This window comes from Chanos chanos, chromosome 1 (genome assembly GCF_902362185.1).
Source record: "Chanos chanos chromosome 1, fChaCha1.1, whole genome shotgun sequence".
Lineage (NCBI taxonomy): Eukaryota > Metazoa > Chordata > Actinopteri > Gonorynchiformes > Chanidae > Chanos > Chanos chanos.
Window position 1 is genome coordinate 19,424,308 of NC_044495.1, and position 27,305 is coordinate 19,451,612.

At 43.3% G+C, this 27,305-nt stretch overlaps 1 protein-coding gene across 1 annotated transcript in view; it reads right to left on the bottom strand.

Annotated features, from left to right (window-relative positions):
* Window positions 1-456: 456 nt before the first annotated feature.
* The window catches only part of lmo3 (LIM domain only 3), a 29,125-nt gene continuing 2,276 nt past the window's right edge, over window positions 457-27,305 (bottom strand). The window contains exons 2-4 of the mRNA XM_030781282.1: window positions 26,627-26,840; window positions 6,141-6,266; window positions 457-562 (exon numbers count right to left, since the gene is read on the bottom strand). Coding sequence (XP_030637142.1) covers window positions 457-562; window positions 6,141-6,266; window positions 26,627-26,840 — 446 coding nt within the window. The remainder of the gene's footprint in view (window positions 563-6,140; window positions 6,267-26,626; window positions 26,841-27,305) is intronic.

A 27,305-nucleotide genomic window follows, 5' to 3' on the forward strand; every position in this document is an offset into this window, starting at 1 on the left:
TGGTTCTCCACCTGTAAAGAGAATGAAATAGGGGTCATAGTGTCTCAGACACTATGTCTGGAGTGGGGATCTCAGAGTTTAGGTTTTTCTTTTTGAGGGGTTAGATGGAGGTGGAGATTGATGGAGCTGTTGAGTGTTGGGGGGGGGGGGGGGGGGTCCTCTGTGTCCGTAATGCCTTGTGTCACTGGCACGGGGAGAGGCAGCATTGTTACGAAAGAACAAAAGTTAACATCCCAGACCACTTTTAATGGGAGAGTGGCATCCAAGCTCCCTGCCCTTCCAGGAAAAGTCTCTATGGCTATTCTGTACAGCAGTGTCCCTGTGCCAGGGCAGGGTTATATACAACATGGTAGTGGTAGGGGGAGCAGATGCTGGAGAGTGTAGTGCTTTTGGTGTCTGAATGCAATGTCTCTCTCAGGCCTGCTCCCAGCTCCCATCCAGTGGTATGGGTGGGAGTCAGCGGACCTGTGGTGCATAGCCCTCCTTCATCAGTCCCTCCTCATAGTCTGTCTGGCAGAGGATCATGTTGTTCTTCAGGAAGAATTTATCTCCCACGCAAAACCTGCAAAGATGGAGAAAAGCCAGAGAGAGGCAAATTTACATAAAACCATTCAGCGGTTGATATTTGTTAGTACAGAGCCATGGGCTTTGTCTGATATACTGTTCCCTCGCTCACAGTGAGAAGAAGGAAAGACAGCACTACTCATTGCTGTGTGTTTCACCGGTGTGTCCCACCTCCTCACTGTTACTGCCTGAATAGGAATTGACCTGAGGACACACACACACGCACGCACACACACACACACACACACACACACACACACACACACACACACACACACACACACACACACACACACACTCTGTGCTGAGCAGAGGGCTGAAACATATATCTCTGGTGCCAACGAGTGCATGCCTGCTGTTCTACCTGCAGCTGTTACGTAAATAAATTCCTTAGAACACATAGCCTGGCTTCCCTCTTTTCTAAGTGCAATGGGCAAGAGTCACACTTGACCTTTTGGAGAGGAGATTATGATGGCCAGGCTGAGAGAGAGAGAGAGAGAGAGAAACAGGGAGGGAAGGAGGGATGGAGAGAGAGAGAGAGAGAAACAGGGAGGGAAGGAGGGATGGAGAGAGAGAGAGAGAGAAACAGGGAGGGAAGGAGGGATGGAGAGAGAGAGAGAGAGAAACAGGGAGGGAAGGAGGGATGGAGAGAGAGTGCTCCTTGGTGTGTTGAGTTGTCCTGAGGGCCGCTTATCTTGCTCACAGCAAGAGTTCGACAAGGTCGGAGCGGCAGTAAGCGCTTGTGGTTACTGGCATGGCCAGCTGGTGTTTCGCTCTCTCTCTCTCTCTCTCTCTCAAACACACACACACACACACTGTAGAAAGTTATCAGAGCTAACTGTGTGTATGAATGTGTGTGTGTCTACAGGTACCTCAGACTCCACTGTTCCATCTCAAAGATTAGAGGACTGTTATTTTATGCTTTGTGCTACCACAGTTTGTCCGTGGACAACACTGTGGGGCATAATCCCCTTAAATCCTGATTGAGAAATAACTGAAGTCTCTTAAATTTGTGCCATTAAACAGGACAATTTGGCGTGACAAAAACCCCCACCAAGAAACAAAAAACAAAGCCGAATTCATGAAGTTCACCTTTATGACATCAGTCCTGAGGACAGTCAGTAAAGACATCTAACATACATTTCACCCATCTTGTGTTGCTTCTTTTGCCTCCCATCTCTTCAACAGGATGTCACATTTCTTACAAACTGTGCTATTTCCCACCGCTGCTGGTGTCAGGCAGCACTCACAGTCATTACCAGGGATCAAGAATCAACAAGTAATCCCGATTCAACATGCTGTTGACACAGTGATTAACACGAAGCAGAGGTGTGCGCGGCGTAATGGTGCCATTCGCTCCAATAAAAATGTCCTGTTTAAATGACACATTCTTCCCAGGAATCCATTAGTGTCCGTCTTCACCGACCCCCTGTTCTTCTCCTCCTCTACAACCCCCCATCTCTCTCTCTCTCTCTCTCTCTCCGTCTCTCTCTTTGCTAATAGGAGCTTTTGTGTTTATTTGCACCATCTTTTCTCCTGCTCCTCAGTGTCGTTTGCTCTTGCGGCGTCAAATTGTTTCTGCTTGGTAAAATGTCAATAGTGTTTGTGACATCTGTGCACCAATTATGATGAGGATATTACATTCATAGGTACCGATAATAAATGCCCAAGTGGTACCCTCTGTTTTCCGTCTTCCTGCCGTCATTACACAGCGCAAAGTGTGGCGGGATCTTACATTAACCTCTGTGTGTTCCTGAGTTTGCCCCTGTGTCATCGCTTCTAACCTCAGCCTTCACTCAGCTTTAATTGCCTTTTCGCTTTTTTTCCCTCCCAGAAGATGAGCTGCAGAAAATCAGAGAATGTCTGAGTACACAAGCACTAACCACATGACTGGCCCCAAAAAAATCTGTTACCAGTCATAAAAACTGACTTCTTTTTCGTCTTCCTAATGTCCTTCACTCCGTCCTTTTTTTTCCTAACTATTTGTTGCTTATTTTTTTATTTTCTTTTCTTTAACTGCCCCGTCTTGGCATCCTTCTTTCTTGCTTTCTTTTTTCCTTCTCTCCCTCCTCAGGTGTGACAGTCATGATGAATATGTCTATTGAGACCCATTCTGTTGAAGAAAAGATGGCTTCCAAGGCAGCACACTTAATGATGTATGACTATGCCCGCTATTTGCCTTGGAGGTCTGTGTTAACTAGAGTACTCGCATTCCTCTCCTATGAAATAACAGGAAGACAGCAAAAGAAGGAGAATTAGACAGTGAGAGAGAGGGGGAGGGGGAGGGGAAAGTAGAGAGAGAGAGGGAGAGACAGAGAGAGAGAGAGAGAAAATAAGAAAATAAAAACTGTACACCCTTACTGTTAGAACAGAGAAAGTTTCGAATTAGACTCGTCATATGTTTAACTAAAACCATAGACATATTTTTACTTTTTTGTGTGTGTGCATGTGAATAATTAAGCTTAACCTACCAGAAGGCCTCAGAGCAGAATCAATGTGTTCAAAGATTCATATGTGAGGCTCATAAAGCACCCACATAGCAAATTCAAGCTCTTCACTGTGTCAAGTCAAGTAGGGCCTAATTTGGCTCTCGTTACAGGAGGGACAGAGACCCAAATCAGGGTCCTTATCTCCACTGACCTCCCCTGCCCTGTCACCAGGCCTAGGCCTGGTCATCCCCTGCTCTCTCCAGGGAGCCTGTACACTGCACTCCTCCTGTCTCATCAGCGCCAAATTGGGCCGGCTGAGGCAGTCTGATGAGGTTGATGAGTGGACGACAGGCTCATCGATTATCTGTCCCTCCAGAGCTGATCTGTGGCTAAAGGCCTGAGCGAGCCTCACTCTCTCTACCTCTTTTCTCCTCCTCCCCCACTGCCTACATCTCCACAACTGTCACGCCCATCCGTACATACCCAGGAACTTACCTGGGAGTGCAACCCACGGCCCCGTGTGCCCAAGCTGGGTTTGCACTTGTGAAGTTTTAGACTCAAGCAAACTTTGACTACTCATAAACTGACAGGTCAAATGCTACACAGGAGGTGTGTGATATTACGAGTCGGCGTGCTTTGAAAGCCTTAGACACAGTCTCTGATGTTGTATGACATCAACATCCCAAAATCATCTTCACCCTTGTTAAAAATCTGGGAATGATGCCTATTGAAGTACACAAGTCACGATTTATTCTGTTTTATTTTTCAAATGGAGTTTAAAGTCTCCCACAGCCTCTGATGAAATGAGGCTGATCAATGCCATTACAAAATATTCTTTTCTCTGTGTTGGTCTGACTCTTTTATATAGCAATGCAAAGTATGTGGTCATCATTGGATTTCACGTTGCAGAAATCGGGGGATGGTGGGGTGTGCTTTGCTGCGTGTACAAACTCAAATGTAGCAATTTAAGAATCAAATGTCCATGTTTATCATCACTAACCTTTGAGGGCAGCACATAATTACACGCTCTGACCCCCCCGAGACCTTTACTAGCTGAATCTGTTTATCAGCTTCTCACCTTACTGACAATGTTTCACAGAAATGCTATGCCGTCCATTTTGTCAGATGGATTAGATTTCTTCATTAATGGCCAGAGCTCTTTCAGTGTTTGTTTGAGCTTAGGGAAATGAGATGGGAGTGATCAGGCATGCAATGGATACACAGAGAGATAGCTATGCCAGACAAAACCCCAGATCCAACTTCAAGGCAAACCAAATTTAGAGTCTAATGACTATTTCAGGAAAAAAAAAAGAAAAAAAAAAGAATGCGTTTATCTCTTTAGATAAAGTGTTTATCTCAGTTTTGTACTTTTGATCACAGGGGAAAAAATTTAAAAATGAAAGAACAAACATTATAATCCACATCTTGCATGTTTAACACCTAGTAGGTAAAACTACACTCCAACAGAACAGGTACGAGACCAGATTCATCACTGTGGTGCTGTTTCTTTCTTTCTTTGTCTGGTTTTTTTTTGAAGAATATCGAGTGTCTCATCTTATGCAGTTGACAGAATCTATCTGTCCTCACTGATGTTTATCAAAGACCATCGCTGTGCTGGCATGAACAAACACAAGTGTGGAGATATTGCTATGACGGAACCGTCATGCAGAGGTTTCCTGTCCCTCTGAAAAAGATCTCCTCTTTAGCGAACTCTGTAAAAATTTGCCAGGCTTTCAGAAACAAAGGGAACAATGTGGGGGCCAGATGTGCTGGGTGGCACATGTGTCTGTGGAGATAGTGTCTTGCCATTTCATTGACAAATGAATTTTCTCGCAGTCAAACAGCGGGAGAGTGCAGGGATTTGCATATCACGTCGCTGAGGTGCAACTCTCCTGAATTAGGCTTCAACAAGGAGAACGTTTAGACGCCCCTCCTGAGTTGTCAGATGCCATCAAATCGTAGGCCAGTTTGGAGTGAAGGACTGGTGACTCAGGTGTTTCATTTTGTGTGTGTGTGTGTGTGTGTTTGTGTCTGTTTGTCTGTGCGTGCGTGTGTGAAGTATAGAGATATGGCAACAAGGCAAAAAGGCCTCCAGAGGACGCTCCTGTGCACTCATCACTCCACACAAATACCTAAAAGTGTCCAGAGATCGGACACAAATTAAGAAAGTGAGAGCTGAGTCTTAGAAACAGTTACAATTAATGCTGGAGCTGTACCATAAATCTTATGGTGAGCACCACAGAGATTGTGATGGGCAGGTGTATGAGGCCAGGAGAGCATACTGGGGCATGTGAACCGCACTGACGTCCGTTTTATTTAACAGTTGATCGGCTGGACTAATGTAAAAAGAAAGATTTGCCTGGGCTTAAATGGATTTTAATGCTTTCCAGGCGCACTGGCCTGCCTGGGCCAGAGTGATGAAGATTAGCTGACTTCTTGCATTAGGTGAGCGTTCTTCGCGCAGTCAAGTGAAGTGGCAAGACAATAACCCAGTGCTAATTGTGCGTAACCAGAACCTGCAATCTACCCTGCTGATGCATGCTCCCCTCCTGTGTCTGTGTGTGTGTGTGTGTGTGTGTGTGTATGAGACAAAAAGAGAGAGGGAGAGACAGAGAAAGACGGAAAGACGCTATCTGCAGAGAGGTTTTCAGGTGAACTGTTCATGCCTGAGTTTTCTTTTCCATACACAGAGGCTGGATGCTTCTCTGACCTTGATTTACCAGAGTTATTCCTGGTGACATGACAAATGGCCTCTTTTTTTCACGGCAAATGAGAATAGACACCATGTTCTGTCCCATGGTGAAGCACTACAACAAAATATATGAAGCAAGCGGAAAACCAACAGCCGTGTACATAACACCATTAAGAGTGCTGGAGAAAGCTTACTTCAAATAATATATTCAAACTCACAATATGTGCAACCTCTTTACATCGGTGCATAAGAAATTTGTGAACGTTTCATGATGTCCCTGCTGATTCTGCCAGGTCTTTTCATGTGTCATGCAATACCTTATGAGAGGGTTAGAATACATTCTAAAATCATTTGTTAAGCTTTTCCACTGATGGACTCTTACAGCTTCAGTGGGCCACTGTGCCAGTCAATGATAAAGGGGCTTTACTGATGAATGACAGACATGCGTGACTTACCTCTGGTTACAAAGCTGACACGCAAAGCAATCCAGGTGATAGACATTCTCCTTGGCTCTCATGACCATCTCGAAGGCTGGGATGAGTTTACTGCAGGCCGCGCAGTTCCCTGTCACACCAAACAACCTGCAGAATCAAACCACAGAGACCATCCTTTAAAATCAGTGACATCAAGTAGCCACTGCTAACATAACTGATACGGAGGGGAGTTAAAGTACACTAGAAAGAGGAAGCATGTACAACACCTTACAGGAAAATGAAATGAAGGAGGGAGGGGGGGGGGGGGGGGGGGGGGGGGGTAACAGCTTTGAGGATGCAGCAGAGTCATGGCAGCCCATAGAACATTCGGCTTCACTGCAGCAGGCTCAAGCTTTGGTTATGAGAGCAGTGGTTATGTACCTCAAAACATCCTATCCTTCAGTTGTTATGCTACTGAGCTTAGAGGGCTTTGAAGCTTCCATAGACAATCTCAGGCTGGCTGAAAAAATGCTTTCTCTTTCCTCACCATAACTCACATTCCAGCTCTGGTGTGATAATTGAACCAATAGACAATGACATGGGCAAAGCTGTAACCCTGAGGGCACAGTGGACAGGAGGACAAGTGCACTGACAGTATCATGGACATGACTAGTGCAACTGACACAGACTCAACAAGGTTAGTCCCTCAGTAATGGAAAGCCAGTAGACATAGACATTCCTACTGCCTAGGGAAGACCCTATTATTTTAGAGCCTGCTTGCAGGACATTAGTGTGAGTGTTCATTAGGGATTCATGGCTGTTACTCCACCGCGACCTAGACCGAGGGGATGTGGGGGGGTGGGTAGGGGGGGAGAAAAATCTGATAACGAAATCATATAACAAAATAACCTATTAGGCCCAACTTCTTGAGGCACTTTTAGCCGTCGTTGTTAAAATGATAAAACTGCATGCCACTCTCTGAGTCTGTTAGAGATCGCAATCTGATAAATGATCTTGGGGCCCAGGATATGCAGGGTTGTTTATTAACCTTCAGAAAGTATGCTTCCCACAGGCAGAAAAAAGCAGATAGATTGTGCCCTCATGAATAGCTACAGAATTAAGGGCCATTGTCAACACACCTTGAGACAAAGAAGGATATCTCCTGTAATGCTCCAGGTAACCGGGCAAAAAGAAAGGAGAGAGAGAGGGGAAACAAAGGCTCCCTACAATGGATCAGTGCCCATTTAATTAAAGGAATTAGCCGTTTCCTTTTGAGCTGTCTAAATATAGATACGTTTGTGTTATCTCTTGTCCTCTCTCTCTTTCTCTCTCTGTGCGTGTTTGTGTGAGTGTGTGTGCGCGCGCGTGTGTGTGTGCGCAGGCTAGCACGCGCACGCATGTGTGAGTGTGTGTAAATGTACAATGCCAACGGCCTCCACATGAAATAGATTTGATTGTGATATTTCCCCTGCATGGGCTTGTAACTGATCTAATTTATTTAAATATGAATTTAAACCGACATGGCAGATTTAAGGTGTGATAACATGCATGCTCCAGCAGAGTATAACTCTAAACCCTTCATTTACATGTAATTACCGTAAACTGCAGTAAATGTATTTGAGGTTCCCTTGAAAAGTGTTTGGAAATAATTTGTTTAGGCTGTGAACTTACAGAGATTTACCTAGCATGTGACAGGGGACATCTTTGTGAAGGAATGATACTAGAAGACTGTTATCAAATCATCAAAATTGTATTGAAATTCATCACTCTTGCTATTTCTGGCAGAATCAGCTGCTTATCTCTTGCAAATTTACCACTTTGAGTGGATCAGTTGTGCTGCTTTGCTTTGAGGACAGAATATCTGTGCCTTAGAATAGCAGAAAAGAATTGCATTCTCCGCAGAATGAGGAATAAACCTGCATTTTACCCAGTAAGACTCTACTCAGAGCGGCCAATCAACGAAATCAAGCCCAGGAGTATGAGGTATAAGTGGAATAAGTCATAACAAAAGTGACTTTATTTCCAAAAGTCTGGCATGCACAATCAAATATGATTTTCCCTCTCTGAACACACTTGAGATCACGTATTTATATGTGAGACTTGGTAAGAGGAGAATATTTATATTTTCAAAGCAGTTTCAACAGAAAAGTCCTGCTATGATATGATATGGTACGGTATAATTATTAGAAATGAGCAGTTCACAAAAAACAAAAACAAAACAGAACAAAACAAAAAACCCAGAGTGAACATAGCGCAGCTCTACTGAAGAATCTAGTTTGTTCCTCCTCTATTAGAGTGTTAGTGTGCACACAGGCAGCTGGAAAATCAATCTTTAGAGGAATGAGTGTCAAGAAGACAAATCATTTTCATTCATATGATGGTTGCAAATAAATCCATTGAAAGATATCTCAATCTGCACTGAAACACCATGATGACTTATTCATTATGACATCGTTTTTGGTGGATTAATTCTGAAAGTTTATTATGCAAACTTTATTGCTGGGGTGCTCACTCAGGTTCTACTCTTTGACATTTTACAAATGCTCAGATCTTCATGTATGTAAGCAGCTGAAGACATGTGAACGGCAGTAAACACTCCCCCCCCCCAACCCCCACCCGCCCGCACACACACACACACACACACACACAAACACTTCCAATTCCTCACGTTAAGTGTTAAGCTACTTCAGCCATGATTGTATGATTAAAGAAATCATCTCTCATCACGGCCCGAATGAGTGCAACAACGTATAAACATATATAGTGTGTTTCTCGGAATCAAACACCGTGTTTAGGGAATGTGACACGCAGAGAAGACACACAGAGGTGGCTGGGGGTGCAAATAATAGGCTTCAAAGACCGAGACCGTGGTGGAGCTCTGTGACAGCGCAACAAATACACACACACACACACCCCAGCCCTGACGACTCCCAGAAACCCCTTTGCCTCAGCCCAGCAGGGGAGGGTGGGGGAGATGGATGGAGTCTTACCTGCCACTCGTCTTTCGCTGCACCGCCAGTTTGATGCCACAGATGCTAATGGCTCTCGGGGGAGATGGCAAATTAAGCGTGCTTGGCTTGTAATGAATTCAAAGGCACACGCTCTGTCTCTAAGAGAAAGAGAGACTCCGGAGCTCTCGGAGCCAAACAGGCCAGTCTCCTCCTAACTGCAGTGCTGTGTTCAAATATGGTGAACTACACCTCCTCACATATCAAAAATAAATGGTTTATGTCTCCTTTTGATTCATGATCTCGAGTTTGAAACTTATTATTCATGTCTTCAAGAACAGGCTGTTTCTTTTTTTGTCTTGTAGTGAAAAGAAGAGCAGTGTATATGTTATGGAGAAAATCACATTACCTTGGAATCCAAAGTGGATAAAGCAACATCCATATTTAAAGGGCCGAAAGACGCAACACAAAGTTAAATTCATGGCAGCTCAAATCAGAATTTGAAAGGGAATTTGAAAACCAGCAGCGCCTTATTTGAGAGAGGAGGCATTCAAAGTGTATTACAGCTTCACACGGCTGAGTGGTACCTACTTGATGAGAGAAAAACAGACACCAATTAAATTATTCCACAAGGCTCTAACCCAGTGGTCGCAAGAACAAGGCTCACAGTTAGACTGTAATCATTAAACAGTGCCCGACTGGAAAATGTAGTGTCACCTCACCGGGTTCACTGAGCTACGAAATCCACGTAATTTACTCACTATGAAATTCAAATGTTACCGTGTTTCTCCTGTCACTGGGTCTGATATCATAAGACAAACACAAACATGATGACACTGCTCACAAATTTGTGATATTTCACAGGTTTGGAATATGACAATGACCCATGATGCCTTTGGCGTATCAAACCTTAATTATCAAGATTCTCATTTGTGGTTTGACACAAAACAACACAGCACTATCCTGTTTGTGAAAGAATATGGACCAGATTTTTCTTCAACTGCTCATCTGCTTGGGTATCATCCAAAACATCAAGGGCATCAAATTAAGCGTTACTTTGTTTCAGGGCTGACGTTCTTTCTTTTAAAAGGGGCGTGGAGGGAACAGGAAAGAATGATAACACTGCCACCTCCAGAGCCATTTGAAATTCTGACAGCAGCTCAGTCTCTCCTTCCTCTCCTTCCCCTCCGCCACCCCCACAACTTCAATTGCTCCGGCCTCAGCATGCATTCATCAGCTGCCGAATTAGAATTTGTTTCCTCACAAACCATTGATCATCGGCCTATTACCAGGCAAATGACAGTTAATTACCCACTACATTAACCACCGGGACCCAGGGACCGGCTCCCCGTGCCATCAGTCAACATGATGAATGTGGCAAGTTCAGTAATGCACGGCCATTCCCTCGTCCGCCTGCCACGCTCAGAGCAACCCCTGGATCTCACTTCCCGGCACCCAGGGAAAATCTATGGCAATCTGCATAATTACAGGCTCAGGGTTAATAACAGACAAATGATTTGTTGCGTCTCAAGCAGCGGCTTTCTCTGGGAGCATGCTGCACTTTTTCTACAGCCTGCATCGGTATGGAATTTGCAGTCAGTGTTAAGTGGGAAGATGGGGCGCCAGTGAGCAGCAGAAGAGCTTCGGGGATGTGAACGGGGTTGCTTGGAGATGGAGGGTAGTTAGGGTTGGCAGATGTGATCAGCCATGTACTTTCTTCAATTTAGGGCCTCCTGCATGTGTGATTTTCAAAGATCAAACAACTCTAGGGGCAAAATTATTTCAATTACAGCGGGTGTGACCTGGGAATTTTCTGTGGGATAAGATTTTCCTCCTTGAGTGCCCCGACTTGCCTGGCTGCTGGCTCTATCAGTTCTAATCTGCACCTGGACTCTGATATCCTAATGATGAATTATGGCCCCCTCACTGTTAGACTACTGAGCAGCCCGAGAAACATTCCACTGAAGCCTCAGTCTCCACTGTCTGAGGCAGGAATCTGAGCTAATTACCTAGAAGGCCATGCACATGTTTTAAGACTCATGAGCATCACCTGAACCTAACTCAGCCATGTACTCCCTTTCTCTGTCTTTCTCCTGGACTTTCAGTACTGAGAGACAGAGAGAGAGAGAGAGCGTGTGTGAGTGTGTGTGTAATGGTCAAAGCAAAAGACTCTGCACCCTGCAGATGTTTACATTCTGTCGTCCGAGGTTATGAGAGCTACTTTATTTTACATGGCAATTATCTGAAACAATCCCCTAAGAAGAGAGCAATTTTGAAAATGACTACATTATCAGGAGATAAGAGCATGGATGAGTAACTAAAAGACAAGACACTTATTTAAGCTGACTGCCTTGGAACAAGGCTGGTCAGACTGGAACATCTGCATGCATTTGAAAGGAATAAGCACATCAAACCAGGGTCGTGTTCAGTGACTCTGTGAGCATGGAGAGAATGACAATGCCTGCATGCATTCTCCTTTCTGTAACTCTTTCAGCTGAAAACCACAATGAAACAAAATATAATTATATACTTGCTAAAAACTACCATCCAAAAGCTTGGAACGCCTTTCAAAGAGAAAATCTGGCAGTAGTGTATGGGGATCGGGAGGGTATTTTCAAGTGGGTGTAATGAAAGTTTTCAACCCCCGCTGGGCCCAGATGTGCACGTCGATAGGCACCTCTCGTTGCCAACCCACCTGCAGTTGCAAAGCTGGGCATCAGGGTGTGCTATGCTAGCCCTGCAATTATCTGCACCAAACCTGCTTGGTCCCACAAGTCAGTGCTCTTCACAGCTAATTAAACTAATCTCAATTGGAAGGGACCATCCAAAAACATAATGTGTCCAGGCGGCTGAACTCGAAAACCATTTAGTTCAAATGGAAATACCACTGTTGTGAGCTTGAGCCTCACAAATGGAGACAAAATGGTAGCCAGAGCTGGATATGTGGAAGAGAATGACTCTAAACAATAGCAGGGTTGTATACACCTTCTCAGCCATAATCTGGAATAGTTGATCACTGACAAATTGTGAAGGGCTACTGCACTCAGCATGCATGAGGTACAGCTGTTCTCATCAAACTAAGTACTAAAACCTTCTTTAAACTCCATAGTTGAGAAAATTCAATTTGAACTTCAAAGCAAACAACTCAATGCATGTATGAAAGTGTTGTTATGGAGCACAGAGGTACTTCAGTGTTCTTCAAAACTCCCAATTATTTACATTTGAAAAATGTACTATTGTATCACCTCGTCTTTAATGGCAATCTTGCATTTTCAGAAGAGGAACTATTTTTTTTTTTTCAAATTTGAGTTAACACTGGTGATCTCCTTTCATCACAAGTGCAAAAAAATCTAGCTTGAGAGCAAAAAAGTAATATGAAGGTTCATTGTTTATTCATTCATTTAGAGACGCATTTGCAGACGAATGGTCCTTTTCATTACATTCCGCAAGGGACAGAAGAAGGAAAACAATGCCACCATACCCTTGGCCCATACGCAAAGACTTAGACCTTTCCATCGGGACAATTTAGCATGAAGGAAAAACAGAGGATTAAGTATTTGCAAACCCACTTCAGATTCGATCGATGGTGATTACAGGTGCCCATTTTGACCTCTCTTGCATTTTCAGATTACATGTGAAAAGCCCAATTTAATTTCAGGAAGTCAAGAACACACACATTTGCAAGAATGGGCATTATTGGCGAGGTAATTGCCAGACATGTGAAGTGAATTGTAGTGTGGAGAGGTTAATGGTGGCCAAGCTTTTTTCTTAGCACAACATAGCAATTACGGGACGCCTTCAGAGCTTTTAACATCTACACACCATCTCATTAAACGCAAAACAGGCCAGATGGGATGTCAAATTTCTTTGTTAAATGCCTTTTTTTTTTTTAGGGCAGAGTACTAAAATTTCACTAAGAGAATGGCTACACTCCAAACTCTTGTCTGGAAAGTCTCAAGAAAAGGAGTGAGAGTGAGAAAAAACTAGAGATGAAACAGGCCAATACGTTCATGACCTGTGCAACCCACTGTTTACTTTTTCAGATGACTATGAGACATTGGTTGCACTTTTAGAATAACACTGTTGAAACATGACGGGCCAAAGGACTACACTACAAAGGTGTACTTTCTGAAATTTATTTAAAAACTGTTAAAAAAAAATCTCTAAAACAAGAAACAGGAAAACAACACAAAACAATAACCTTGATCAAACTTGAGTCAATTTATGGACTCTGAACAGAGATGGAATTTGGAAAGCTATGTCTTAGCAGATTTTCTCTGACTGATAAAACAGGTTGTCACTATGCCACATGAATCTGTAGTCTTGGGGCTACGTGTCCATCTAACTGCATGTGAACAGTTCAACTAGAAGGCATTTTTGTACAGGTAATTACTCTCTATACTCCTTACTAGATATCAAAGCTGTATTTTGCCAAGCACATAAAAACCTGGAGAACTGAATAATGGATCCCTTCTCAATGGTATCCCATGTGTAGATCCTACATAAAAGATTTTAAATCATACCTGACTCATTTCTCTTTCCCCTCCATCTTATAAGAGAATGATGAGATACTTAATATCAGGGTTTAATTAGATGGAATTCCAAAGGCACCCTACATTCAACAATTTGTGTGTGTGTGTCTGTGATTTTAATGACTACAATGTTTTAATCACCAACAAAATACAGCTTGGATTATTATTTTTCCTCAAGAATTCCCACTGGTGTTTAACTGAAGAAGCATCTTGATATTATTCAGGTTGAAAGTAATTATTAGGGTGAAAACCAATGAACTCTTGATGATCAATATAAGCTTTACTCTTCACTTCTTTTAAAAAAGAAATTAATTTTACCCCTTCCCCCAGGAAAAAAAAACATATGGGACATATGGACATCAGACAGATGTGTTACTGATAGTAGCGTGCACATGTTCAAAGGGGTGATGATTTTTTTATAATTCAGATATGTGGTTGGCCAGAGAGTCTGGGCAAATGATCTCTCCAGCCAAGTCTAACAATGGAGGAGTCTCTGAATGGAACAACAGTAGCCAATTAGCTAGTCATTGGTAGCATCTAGCATGCAAAGCAGAGAGCTAGCATAAGCACACTGAAACATTGTATGAAGGACTGCGATTGTGTGCAATTGATCAGGGCTGTGCTAATGCAAACGAGCCCGGCTGAAAAATCACTAGGGTTGATGCACACAGACGGCTACAGCTCTGACACACACGCCGCCCATCGCTTTGATTGCCTCTTTAGCATTTCAGAGAGATTAAAAGTGTATGGAAAAGTGGGGGAAATTCAGCACAATCAATGCTGCTGTAGGTGCGCGCAAGCACACACACACGCACACACACACACGCACACACAGAGTCAGAGTAATCCTATGCTCTTATTTCCTCGTGTTCTGCTATGCATTTAATGAACAATGTGGGGTGATTCTAGGACTACACTGATTACTCACAGCTCCTCTCTCCCCATCTCTGCAGTCTGAGACACACATTTGAAAACCCCTGTGCAACACAACTGCTCAGTTAACACTGAGCTCATTTTAAATCTGATTTGATTGAAAGTATACCTTAACATATTGTTCTGGAACCTTCACCTAAACGGACTACATAGTGGCCAACACATGGTATGCTTTTTTAACAGAGATGAAGAAATTTTTTTTAGAGATATTACTGAAAACTCTACAGCCAATATAAGGAAAACAGTATGTCAGGGACTGTAGCTAATGACATCAGCAATCAGGAAGTCTGACTACCTTGCGTTTGCAGCGCATGCCGTCAGGTAATTTAATAAAGTTGTTAATTCCTTTGGTGAGACTGAATTGTTTGTGAATGTGCATGGGCCAAGGGCAAAGCCCAGGCATCTCATTTGCATTCCCCTCTTTCTTTTGGCTCACTCATGAATAAATCAGTCTGTTAAAATGGCTGCATTTACATCTCATTTTACACAGGCGCAGCAGAGTGGTTCCGCCAGACTTGGCTTTCTTACCAATATGTTTTATTTTTCATCCTCACATCTTTTATGAACACGTGGCGTACTGTATTTCATATTTTACCATTACTAAAGGTTTAAGTGATCAAAAATGAAATCAAATGTCATCTTTGCTTTAATTGTTAAAATATGAGTTGATTGTAGTGGGTTAGAAAACAGTCCTTGAGGCCTTCTGTTATGATGAATGGTGATGCAGTTGAATTAACAGAAGCCTTGGCTTTTCCCTGAAAGTTTTCCATCATTTAGCATTTAAGCCGGGCTAAGTTTTGCTCGGCTGAACACAATATAAGCACGTGTATTGATAAGACATCCTTCCCAGACATAGCCCTGACCACATGATGGTATGTGAGATCTCACAGTCAGATGCTGTATGCTGACCTACAAAAAGGGAGGGCTGGAGCCAGGAGCAGCCACTGGTGTCTCACAGTTCCGCTAGGCCGCACACTAATTGAGAAGTCGCTCAGGGGTTGAGCGGGGGCCTCGCTGCACTGCGTTCCCTATCCAAATCCAGCTCCCATAAGTGGGCCTGACATGGACCAATCACCATCTGGAGGAAGATGATTCCCCCACCCCCCTCACAACCCCCTCCACTGCGGCCTTCACTTCCCATGCACCCTCACTTCATCTCTATAAAAGGCTCATTACCCAGGGGGTGTGACTGGGCTTTAAGTCCCACCCTCTCTTCTTGTCCTGCACACTAATTGGTGTTGAAGAGTGCAGACTGCCACACAGTGGGTTTGATGAAGTCTGAGGAGCTGCCAGTAAGAGACAGAGACAGAGAGGCAAACTGATGGGCAATGAATTGCAGGGAGAGCTTCGTTAGCGCTAGGGTCCGCACCCAGCTAATACATGCATAATGCTATAATCCATCGACTGCCGCATCTTGCGTGATTTCAGACTGAACAATACCTGGCATCCGTGTGAAGTGATTTTTGTCACAAATCCCTACACCAACAGGACAGAGCACATGTTCAAATATTCATTGCTTCAAATTCTTCAAATATCTAAATTATTGTGTTCTATTGACAGCACGAAGTGGAAATGTTTCCAGAAGATGGCTGAGTGTGAGTCATGCGGAATTACTCATCACCGTTCCTCTTTTCCCAAAAGCTAGACATGTCCCACAAACCTGAAAACCAACAAGCCTTCAAATCTCGTTTAGATGCTACATATAGCACTCTGTCTGCTCTTTACACTTTCACAAATAAACTGGATTAAAGGTAAAATGTCGGTCCGTAGGAGGGAGCAGGGACATTGAACACAGCTTTGTAGTGCCTAAAGCTAAAACAGAGGCTCCTCCTCTTGGATGCAGCTCATCATCACATCCTGTGATTCAACTACAGTTGCATTTTATCTCACCACAACATAACTGCTATTGCTTCTCTTCAGTATTTGCTATCAATAGTCTGAAATGTGCTGGGGTGGAAAAAGCCTTTCTGTCCTCTACTCTCAGGGTGTGGGATTCATTCCCATCCTGTTCTCTGGTCTGTGTCGGTAGTTTTACTGCAGGTAAGGGAGAGGAGGGGGGTTTTGGAGCACTATGTAAGGAGGTTGGAGGCTGAACAGGGAGGTTTTCAGTTTGGCAGTCACACTAAAAGCCAAAATGGCTGATGGTTTCCAAACCCGCAGCCCAAAAACAAAAGGCAGCTGATGACTGCCAGCGCTGTAGGGCGGCAGGGGGTCTGCATATCTCTGTGTGTCAAACGGCAGGGCTGGTTATCAGCCGCTCACATGCCTGCAGAGGGGAGATGGCAGCCAAGTATGCAGTGGCACCTCAACCCCCCCAGCTGTGCCAAGCAGACTAGGGATACACAGAACACCAGGCTCTATAGGCAGTGGCCACAGATTTTCAATTAGCATCATGACACACATGCGACTGGACTTTTGGGGTACTCTCAAAACCGAGAGAATTATATTAATTTCGCTCTCATCTCAGGGTGGCACAGCTGAATGCAATAAAGTTTTCAATACATCTGTAACAACTCGGATATAAAAGGAACAACACAACTTATGAAATGACTTTCAACCTTGACTCTGGTGAACAAAAGGTGTCCAATATACAGATAATGTCTGACATACTAACAGAATGTCACAACAGGTGTACAATATACCCATGTTGTCCAACATACGCATTCTGAGTGTCACAACTACACATGTGTATGTGTATTCTTTACGCACCTATTGTGGAAATGAGGTCTGTCGCATAATGTACTTGATCTTCACCTAGATTCCTCACCCACTGCAGATAAGACAAGGCTGATGTTCTTATATCACACCTTCAACTTAATCTGTAAAGCCTGGCAGATCACTGACAAGCAGGAAGGAGAGGGAGGAGGAAACTGGTAATATATGCATGGAAATGACCCGCGGCAGTCCTCACAAAGAGGAGCTGAGAAAGGTCAAATAGCCTCCAAACTGAGCTCAAGTTTAATTAAAAAGACAAAGAGGAGTGTAATTTCCATATGACTAAGCCTGATCACTCCGCTTCATGGAGGAGAGCTAGGTCCTGGGCCCTTTTACGAAAGCTGTGGGACCCCTTCCCAGAAGACCTTGCGCCATCTTCCTCATCCCTTTGATGTCAGTATAGAGCATTTATTAAGGGCATAAAGGTTAATCTCAGAGGGCTGTGGATATCAAATGGCAAGTGGTGAGAAGCGGAAGAAAAAGGGAATTTACGCAAATGTCTACCGGTGCAAGTTAAATTTAGTTCACCCGACTGAGCAAATCATCAGCCCTTTGAGTCCAGTCTGCAGGTGCAGGGATTTAATCTCATCATTAAGTTTGCTACACATTTGTGGAAAATAAACGATCACTGAGAGTGCGAGAAATATATATATATATATGATCTTAATAGCAGAGAGATGGTTATGACATCTCGACGAACTAAACAGTATTTGCACTTTTAGTGTTGAGCGTCGGCATGTGGAAGACAAGCTGTCTGTGCTTTAAGGGACAGCCCTGACAAAATGTGCATTCACTCAGGCAGTTGCCTGAGAGAGCATGTGCATACTCCTCTCTTTTCAATGAGCTGTTTCCTACCAACTATATTCTGAATCTAGCCTATGTAGACATACGTTCCTTGTTTCCATTTCTTTCATTGAGCTTGTGCATTTAATGTAAAAGATTAGGTTATCGATTTTCAATCACTCTCAGATAGAAGACATTAGGATTTGGCGGAAGACATTAGGATTTGAGAGAGAACATGTTGATTCACCTTTGTTCTTGTGGAAGAACGTGCTGGTTTGTGACATGCTAGAGACAAGTTGTAGTGGGTCTGAGGTTGGCGGTCGGCCACCTCAGCGATGCCATGAGTGAAGTCTGCCAAAATAGGAGAAATGATATGTGATGAATCTCTTTCAGATTTTCCCGTCTAGACCGGTGTTGACCTACTGAAAGAGCTCAGAGCCCCCCCCCCCGAAAAAAAGCTAAACTAAAAGCAGCCCATCTCTCAGCCACCCAAAATGACAGAAACCAATATCATTACAGGAATAATACATTTCACACAAGGGCTCTTCATTCCTTGTTCTGATCAAACATAATATCAAACTCAGTAGGCAGCCAAAATCTAGGGTTCTGTGCTCTTCTGCTTCCATGCTGCTACACAGCACTGACCAATTTTTATTATTATTATCAATATCACTCCAGGTGCCACAACTATAAAATCATGTCTTGCTGCACTATCACACTATTTCAAAGCTATTTGCAGTTGTTACAGTTTTTCTTATGCTGTTATTTAGTAGATAGTATAGATCATTTAATTAAATAAACTACAGTTTCAGTACAGCAAAACACAACAATCAATATTTCCACCAATTCTTAACACACTAAAATAACATTAAATAAAACTCAGGACAAACTCATTAGAAAATGATTTGCCCATTTCTTTAAAAACATAAACAGAGAGTATTATTCCAGGTCAAATTTGACTTAAGACAAATTTTCTGTGCATATCTGAATTGCCGAGCAGGATTATAATATAATACAGTTGTGGAAAAATTCACTCCAACAGTGGCAGTGTCTGGCAGTAAATCCACTCGGGTTACTTTTTCTCCTGTCGGCCAAATCAAACTCATCCGCGGCCCCTGGGTGGCTGTTTCTGATCAGCAGCAGGGTCAAAGTTGACATTTAATCTAGCAGCAAACTCACGGAGTCTGTCCACGCATGGGCCAGCCGGAGTCATCCAACATTTCACCTCCCATAAATCCACAAAACAAATAGCACAAGAAAAACTACCACCGCCCACCCCCCCCCCCCCTCCATACCTAGGCATGAGGATGTGGCAGAGACTGAGAAAGGTACAGGGGGATTAGACTTTTATATTCCTCTCCCAGATTAGATGGAAATCATAACAGAGCCCAACTCGCCAAATTCTGACCTCAAGGAAACCAATTTCATTTGGTGAGATTGGAGTGATGTAGCAGGATGTCTATGTGGTACAGTGCAGAAAATTAAAGCAGGATTTGAAATGCATTCAGTACCGGAGTACATAGGAGGGGAGGGGTTAGCACAAATAAATTGCTGTCACTTGCTTTCCTCTAAACCACAGTCAGAAATAACATTCATTTAAAGGGAAACTTGGGGGATTAAAGTTGGTGTTAGCAATATGGTGATCCCGTTGAAACAAGAGACGACTGCGTAAAATTCTTGTGACGCAAATAAAACAATCGCCTCGGATGAATGATACCCTCCTTCCTTGTGTGCATTGCCACACCTGAAAAGTCCTACAGCTGAAAGCACACTGAGCTAATGCTGTTTGATTTCTCTGACTCTTTCCTTTGGAAAAAGCCAATTTACTCCTTAATTTCTCTAGTTTACAGCCTGTTATTTAGTCCCACGAATCCATGCATTGATTAGCATGAGGAGCTATCCCAATTTTCAATCCAATACTATATGGTCATTTCAATTTAACACTACCATAAGAACAATGAACCTAGACGAGGGGGGCAGGTAAAACAAGTTACGGATGAAAAGGAAGACTAAAAGTTAGTCCTACTGTCCTGCATTGTTCTAATAGATAGTTTCCATGCGCTGGCAAAAGGTATGCTTAACAGAGCCAGGTGGTGACATCTTAATTTTTCACAGCTGAAAACATAGCCGCGTGCTTCTCCCCAATCTCTCCCATGCATTATTCCTGCCTTAAGCACTTATCCTCAGGGGAGGAGGGAGGGAGAGAGGGATAGATGGAGGAAGGGAAGGGAAGGGGGGGTATTGTTTTACAAGGCGCCCAGCTGCGGCCTAGTTGCCTCGCCCTGGGTTCTTTTCAAGGAGTTGTCGTGGGTGACCCCCTCTGGCTGACAGTTATTAATAATAACGCACGGCAGGGAATAGTTCACCTTGTGGCAATGCAGCCGCTGTGCTGCTGTATGTACCTTAGCTGTGCAGTCTCTCGGGGCAGGACTCACACGCCCAGCAGCCGGTAATAAATAAGTCGAGGACAAACGTGGAGAGAAAAAAAAGGCCAAAAGACATTTCTGGAACTTTCACTTAAGCTGTAGTAATTAGCATCTTTCTGTTTAATAGTGGTTATGTGTAAATGCTATTTTTCCAACTCAAGGACCACTGCATACGAGTGGCCTGTAGGGACCTGTCTGGTGCCCTAATTTCACCTAGATCATGTGTTCATCATTTTAATAGTGCCAACTCTGAATCCTTTGAGGAACAGATACACTTGACGTTGATGCCAACCACGTGACAAGAGAACCTGTCTGACTGGAAGATCTGTATACACAAGTGTCCTTGATGGCTGCTGGTAAAGATGCTTGTTGTGGAGTGAATGATAGAAGGTAGGGAGGGAGAGAAGGGTGTCTAATGAGACAGAGAGGGTAAAAATGTAAAGTTTCCAGTATTGCAGGCCCATTAAGATCTTCACAGAGTGAGGGCCTTTTGTACAGGCTGAGTGCTCTATTGTAGCGAGGGCCACAGAGACAGAGCCCTAACCGGGCTGAAGGAGCTAGCCAGTCTGCTGAATCCACACCTTGAGTGCTTCTGATCCTAATACACCAAAAGACCCTCTAATGGAGCTCTCTCTCTCTCTGAGGCTTTAACTCTTCAAAGCTACTGAAATTCCCTCTTTCTGAGCAGAGCCTTGGAAACCAGTCCAATGTTACTGAAGACTCAACAATGTGCAGGTAAAGTATGTAGTGAAACAGTGGGCCAAACTGATCAAACTCAGCGCAGTAACAGAAAATGGACTAGGCTGATTTGGATGAAGTGATTGAGATAAGAAAATCCCCATCTCCTTTTAATGTCCCAATACTGCGATATTAGCCCTAGGCTGTGGAAAAATTCTGCAAATGTACCAGAACTGCGCCGTGTACCAAAAACGCACGCAGAAAATGCTCTGAGCCACAAAAGTGAATAATGACAGTGACATTTGCTAGCACAATGCCCTTTATCACGTTTAAGAAAAACATGTTTTATTATTTTTCTTTTTTAAACAAGAAAACAAGAAAAACAATTACAGCACAGGTGCACCCACTGGAGAAGGAAAACAGCATTTTCACGGGCACAGTGTGTTTTCAAAAGTCAACCTTGTAGACGTGTCCCCTAAGACCTCATGATTCGTCAGTACGGAGACATAAACATGGACGCCGCAGACAATGCATTAAATCTCTCAGCGGTCTTACAGAATTCTTCAGCATCCCTTAGCAGAATTCTTTTATTATTTGATCCTGTTTCTTTTACTTGCAGTGCTATCTATAAGATGCAATTCATTCCATTTCATTAAGCCCCTGCTCAACTCCAGTGTATACATAGAACTGATAGTTTTATTTTTTTATAGCATTGGGTATTCAGCAGATGGCAGTACATATCCATTACAAGACTTGCGGCTAGAACTGGTCAGGTTCTTGATCTTATTTTAATACAATATTTACAATAGCACAAAAGAAGCTATGCCCACCAGTCACTGGCACTGAACGTGAGCTAAGTTCACCTAAAGTTTGTTTGTGCAAGTTTTGTGTGCTCTTCAATCAAGGCTCCTGCTTAGGAGAATTGCTCAAAAAGGTGCAGTTCTCATGTACGCACCAAGCTCTACACAGGCCTAAATCAATCTTAACTAGCTGTCTTATAATTAACTTTATAATCTCGACTTTCATTACTTCATTAATCATGAGAGCGCAAATAAATTTTCAGTCTGTAATTTTTGTTTTACCTAAATCAAGTGGCAATGAAAGCACAAAGCAGAGAACTGATGTTTGCACCTGCCTAGCCAAAGGCATGAGTAATGTTTCAATGACATCTGTCAAGTCTACTTCATTTTCAACATTTCTTCAGCACAGGACTGCACACAGGCTGTAATAAGTATTTTCTGAACAAAATTAACATTCGCTTTCCCCATCCTTAATAACACGTTAACAAGTCAACAGAACTGATCTCAGATAAGCAACTGTTAGCATACGTGCTGTCTCTTTGTACACACACTTTTTCTTGAGTGTGGAGTTCAGGGTGACCAGAGGAATGCCGCAACTGAGGATTGCGTGCAGTGCCCTTCAGCGGCCCAGAGCAGACAGAGAACTGCACTCCTTGTGAACATCTGCACTGGTCATTAGTGGAAGAGATGGCCTCAATCTTTCAGACTCAACAGAGACTGTGAGAGGAACCCATGACAAACTACACTGAGCTGCACTGTGCTAGTCCCACTGGAAAAACTCACACTAACCTCCTGGAGATGACCTGCCCCTCCCCCACCCCAGTTTCTCTTTGGAGTTTTGTGCTGGCAAACAATTAAATTAGCTTCAATCTGGATTGTTATTAGAACTTCAGTAAAATAGTGTTTAGGGGATACGCAAAGGCTTTTGAACCCTCCACTCTTCTTTGGGCAACTTCTGTATCCCAAAAACAATGTTTTCAAATTCTTCAGGGATCCTGGTGCCCAATCACACTGAAGCGACGCTTACAGCGGACAGGGCACACTTTTAATCTGCTTTCACTGGAGCGGCATGCCACATCCAACTTTAAATAGACCGTACCCCATCAAGCCCTTGCCCTTCTACTCTCTGAAGTCCTGAACAAGGTATTACTAAATATTTCTTAGCAACTTCTTTTTCAGTGATACAAATTAATCTAATCTAAAACTATTAAAAGAATTAAACTGAATAAGAATGGAACAAAACCAAGAAAAAAACTATGTAATTTTAGTAAGGGATTACAAATGTAAAGCAAAAAATGTGTGATCTTTTGGTACAGTTGTCATACATAAGGTACGTACGTGCATGCATACATACAAACAGAACCTGCACTACTGGTTATATGGCAGCTGCAAATATGAAAAAAAAAAAGACAGATACTTTTCCACGGTTCATTTCCACTACGTTTATATAATACAAGGAGGCTGCAGACCACAAAGTTGTTTCTGAGTGTGTGTGTGTGTGTGTGTGTGTGTGCGCGCGCGCGCGCGCATGAGACAGACAGAGAGAGAGCGAGAGAATAGAAGTTATTACAACCAAACCATGCTTTACATGTTGGTTATCTTTTACTGATAGCCAGCTTTCCAAAACAGTTATAAATCCTGGCATGTTGACGCTTCTGTGAGTTTACTTGCATTTACAATCTTAGAAAAACCACTGTAGAGGAAAATTGAAGTTGGATTAAAAAAAAAATGAATGAATAGATAGATAAATAAATAAGTGGTCTCCCTGTGCTGTCTTTAAAATGGATGCCTGAAAATTTACAGTTTTCCATTAACTGATGCCCAACAGCTTTTCCCTCTGCCTGCGTCCTGGCCTTGGTGCCTGGCTTCGCTGTCAGCGGCTACTCTCTGTAGGCTGCGACAGTTCATTTTCTCTGGCTTCACAACTTAAATGTGTCACTCTCGGTTTTTGTCTGGGCTTTTAAGCTTATCACCTCTGTGTTCAGAAATGCAAACGCATTGGCATAAACACTGCTATAGCTGTTATTACCTTTATCATCAATGGAAACGTTGGCACTGTATCAAAAGAATCATTTGTTGATACGGCAGCCCAATACCATTTACCCATATTTTGAGTGCAGTACAAGAATTGAGGCAGGCAAAGATAACACCTTCTATCAATAATTACCTTCTCAATGCTCTGAATGCGAATTGCATGATATTTTCTTTCCTTGAACTGACAGCCAAAGATCTAACCATTTCTGCACCCCCGTTCTCTTCCACATACACACACACACACACACACAAAAACCATCATATTTGATAAAATAAAGCAAGCGAGACAGGTCTAGGAAGAAATAAATCTCTCTTTTTTGTCCTTATTTAATTTGTTTGTGTGTGCGTGTGTGTGTGTGTGTGTGTATGTATGGTGTGTGTTGCGATAGGTATTATTATTTCTCAGGGGGGAGCGCATCGCTCATGGTAGTAGACCCCTGAAGAATTCTATTAACCCTGGTTATGTCAGCTCTAATAACATGCCACACTGCTAAACAGGAAGGGATTGATTTGGGGGGGGGGGGGGGGGGGGGGGGGTTACAATAAATCCAGGCATAATTTACTTTTTTAAATAGAATCCTCAAATAGAATACCAAAAAGGAGGTTGGGATTAAGTCTCCTCTCTTATCTCGGTTTTAAAAAAAAAAATCCAATGTAGGCGCGGCATGTGTGTGTGTGTGTTTCCGTGCACAAGTGTTTATGTGTGAGTATATATGTGCGTGTGCGTGTGTGTGTGTGTTGTATGAGAGGCCATTGATTTCTTCTCTGATGGAGACTGCATCTCTCTCTTGCCCTGCAGATCAGAAGTGAGGAGCAAGGGGTTTGCCATATTTGCCATTCATTAGCCGTCAGTGAGGGGATGTCAGGCTGCATTGGTTGGCGGGCCACTTGCGTGATCGCAAGCATCAAATCAATTCAGTCACCTTGAACTTCTGAAGATGAAAGAATAACACGGTGCAATTGGTCTCCCTCTCTCCCTTCGCTATATGAACAAGCGCACTTCGACAATAACGGAACGATTTCTAAATTAAACATTAAAAATATGATGTACACAAAAATGACAATTTTTTTGAACAGGTCACAAACAAAGTATTTATGTTCTTTGTTTGATCTCAAGAACAATTAAGTATTATTCAACCACAGGAAAGTGCCACTAGCAGTGGCAATTAAAGCGACTGTAATTCTATCATATACCGTGTTACTGATGTTTATATATGAATGTATCAACTTACTCTTGTCTTATGGAAATAAGTGAGGAAGCAGTCGACAAGGCTTACTGTGGGATGCTAATCTGTGCCTCTCTCAGCCCTCTGGCAGTGCTTCACAGCGGCTGCTCCCCAAAGCCTGCCTGTGTACCGCACCTAATGGAGGCTCTCTCATCCCCTACGCTCAAATTAAATGAACTGTGCCATTTCAGACACGCTTATAGCTCCCAGCGCCTTCACAAAACCCTGCATCCCCTGAGTGTCCCTATGAGCTTGTAGACAAGCATGCTCCCTCATACGCAGACACCATATTGGGTAACTACTACTGTAAGCTGTCATCAACCACGACGTTGCCTTGAACTAAACACAATGTTGACACAAATAATGAGTCACTCTCGTGCAATGTCAATATTGCTGTAAGAGAGACAAGCCCTTTTTCCTTTTCAGGCAGATGGGCACATGGTTTTGTGACACCACTGTTTGTGATAATGTACTGTCCAGCTCTATCAGCTAATGAACCCAAGAAACTCACACCTTAAACCCCATCAGTGGACATTTTAACTTTTTGCACTTACACTCATTCATCTAGCGGAGGCTTTTATCCAAAGCGACTTACAGGTGAGGCAAATACTCAGTTCAAGTGTGTAGCTGTTAAAGAGCCAGCAGTGGTAGAGGTGCCACGGCTCCAAGTTCAGTATCTCTTCACTCCAAAGAAGGCTTTTTTGGAACAAAGAACCTGAAGGGACCTACTCTTTCCTTCAGCTGAGTGAAAACCTTCGTGGAGGGACACAGCAGTGCTTGACTAAGCACGTTGGCTGGACTCAAGAAGAGAAGGCACTGAGGCCCCATAAATACAGTACCCACTGAGAGTCTCGTAAAGATGGCCCTCTCTAACCATGTCTCTGTGGTTCAGAGCAGGCCACCCAAAACATGAAGGGAGACCTATGTGGGGTGAAGCGGCCTGTTTAAAACACATGCTAAGTAATGAGGGGCTTTTGTCACAGTCACTCAAAGAGGATGCCCAAGACAATGGCTATGGGGGACTCCTTTGAAATGGGATAGAACTCAGTCACGCTCTGATCTACCTTTGCAACACATGAATAATTTACATAGTCTAACCAAATTTTTCAGATCCAGTTTATATCGTGTCTGTTTATATTATATATACATTTTGTCTCATATTTTCAAATGGAAATATTGAAGGCATAAAATCAGACATGGACATAATGTCAAACAGAAACCAAATGTATTCGCATTCAAACTGCATTCATAATTGCTTTTTGGATATTACAGTACAGATATTACAATACCTCTGTATTAATGTAACTACAGATATGTTACTAAACTCCTAATATGAACTGGGAATCTTTTCACAGCAGCATCTCACACTGTACGCTACATGTACTGTAGCTTTCCCATTACTGCAGTGCCCATCTGGTTTGGTAGGAGTGAAGTTGTGGTGATTAGGTCTTACCGTAGGTAGTCCCGTCGGCAGAGGATGAGATTGGCTTTGGTGTAGAGCGTGGAGCCAACCTCGCCCAGCCTACAGTCACAGCAGGCACACTTCAGGCAATCTTCGTGCCAGTACTTGTCCAGCGCCTTCAGCAAGTAACGGTCCTTGATCTTCCGGTTGCAGCCGGCACAGCCCTTTGGCTTGGTGTCCGGCTGGACGGAGAGCATTTGTATACCTGCCGGAGAAAGAGAGAGGAAGAGGAACAAAACAGTGAGTTCCAACAACAACAACAAAGAAAACAAATTGTAAGGTGTCAGGAGAATATTCTATATTTTATATCCTGCTTCGATAATTAAGTGTTATGAAAGGCATTCAATGCATGTGGAGGTATTAACAGCATGTTAGGAGTTGTTCTCATACACACAAGCACAAAATTGTGTACATACACAAAGCAGTCTCCATGGACACTAACATCCCCCCACAAATGTAGCTTTCTCTCCTCTCGCTCTCTCTGCCCCCTCGTCAGGGGAGGGACGAGGAAAGGCTTGTCTCTAGAGCAGCCATTGTGCAGCCCCACACAGGGTGTGAAAGGGCTTTGTTGGGCTGGGAGGGGGGACAATGTGAGCTCATGCAGCAAGCCTGTAATTAGTATTCTCTCTTCATACAAAGGAGAGAGACCCTGACCCACCGCCCCCCATGC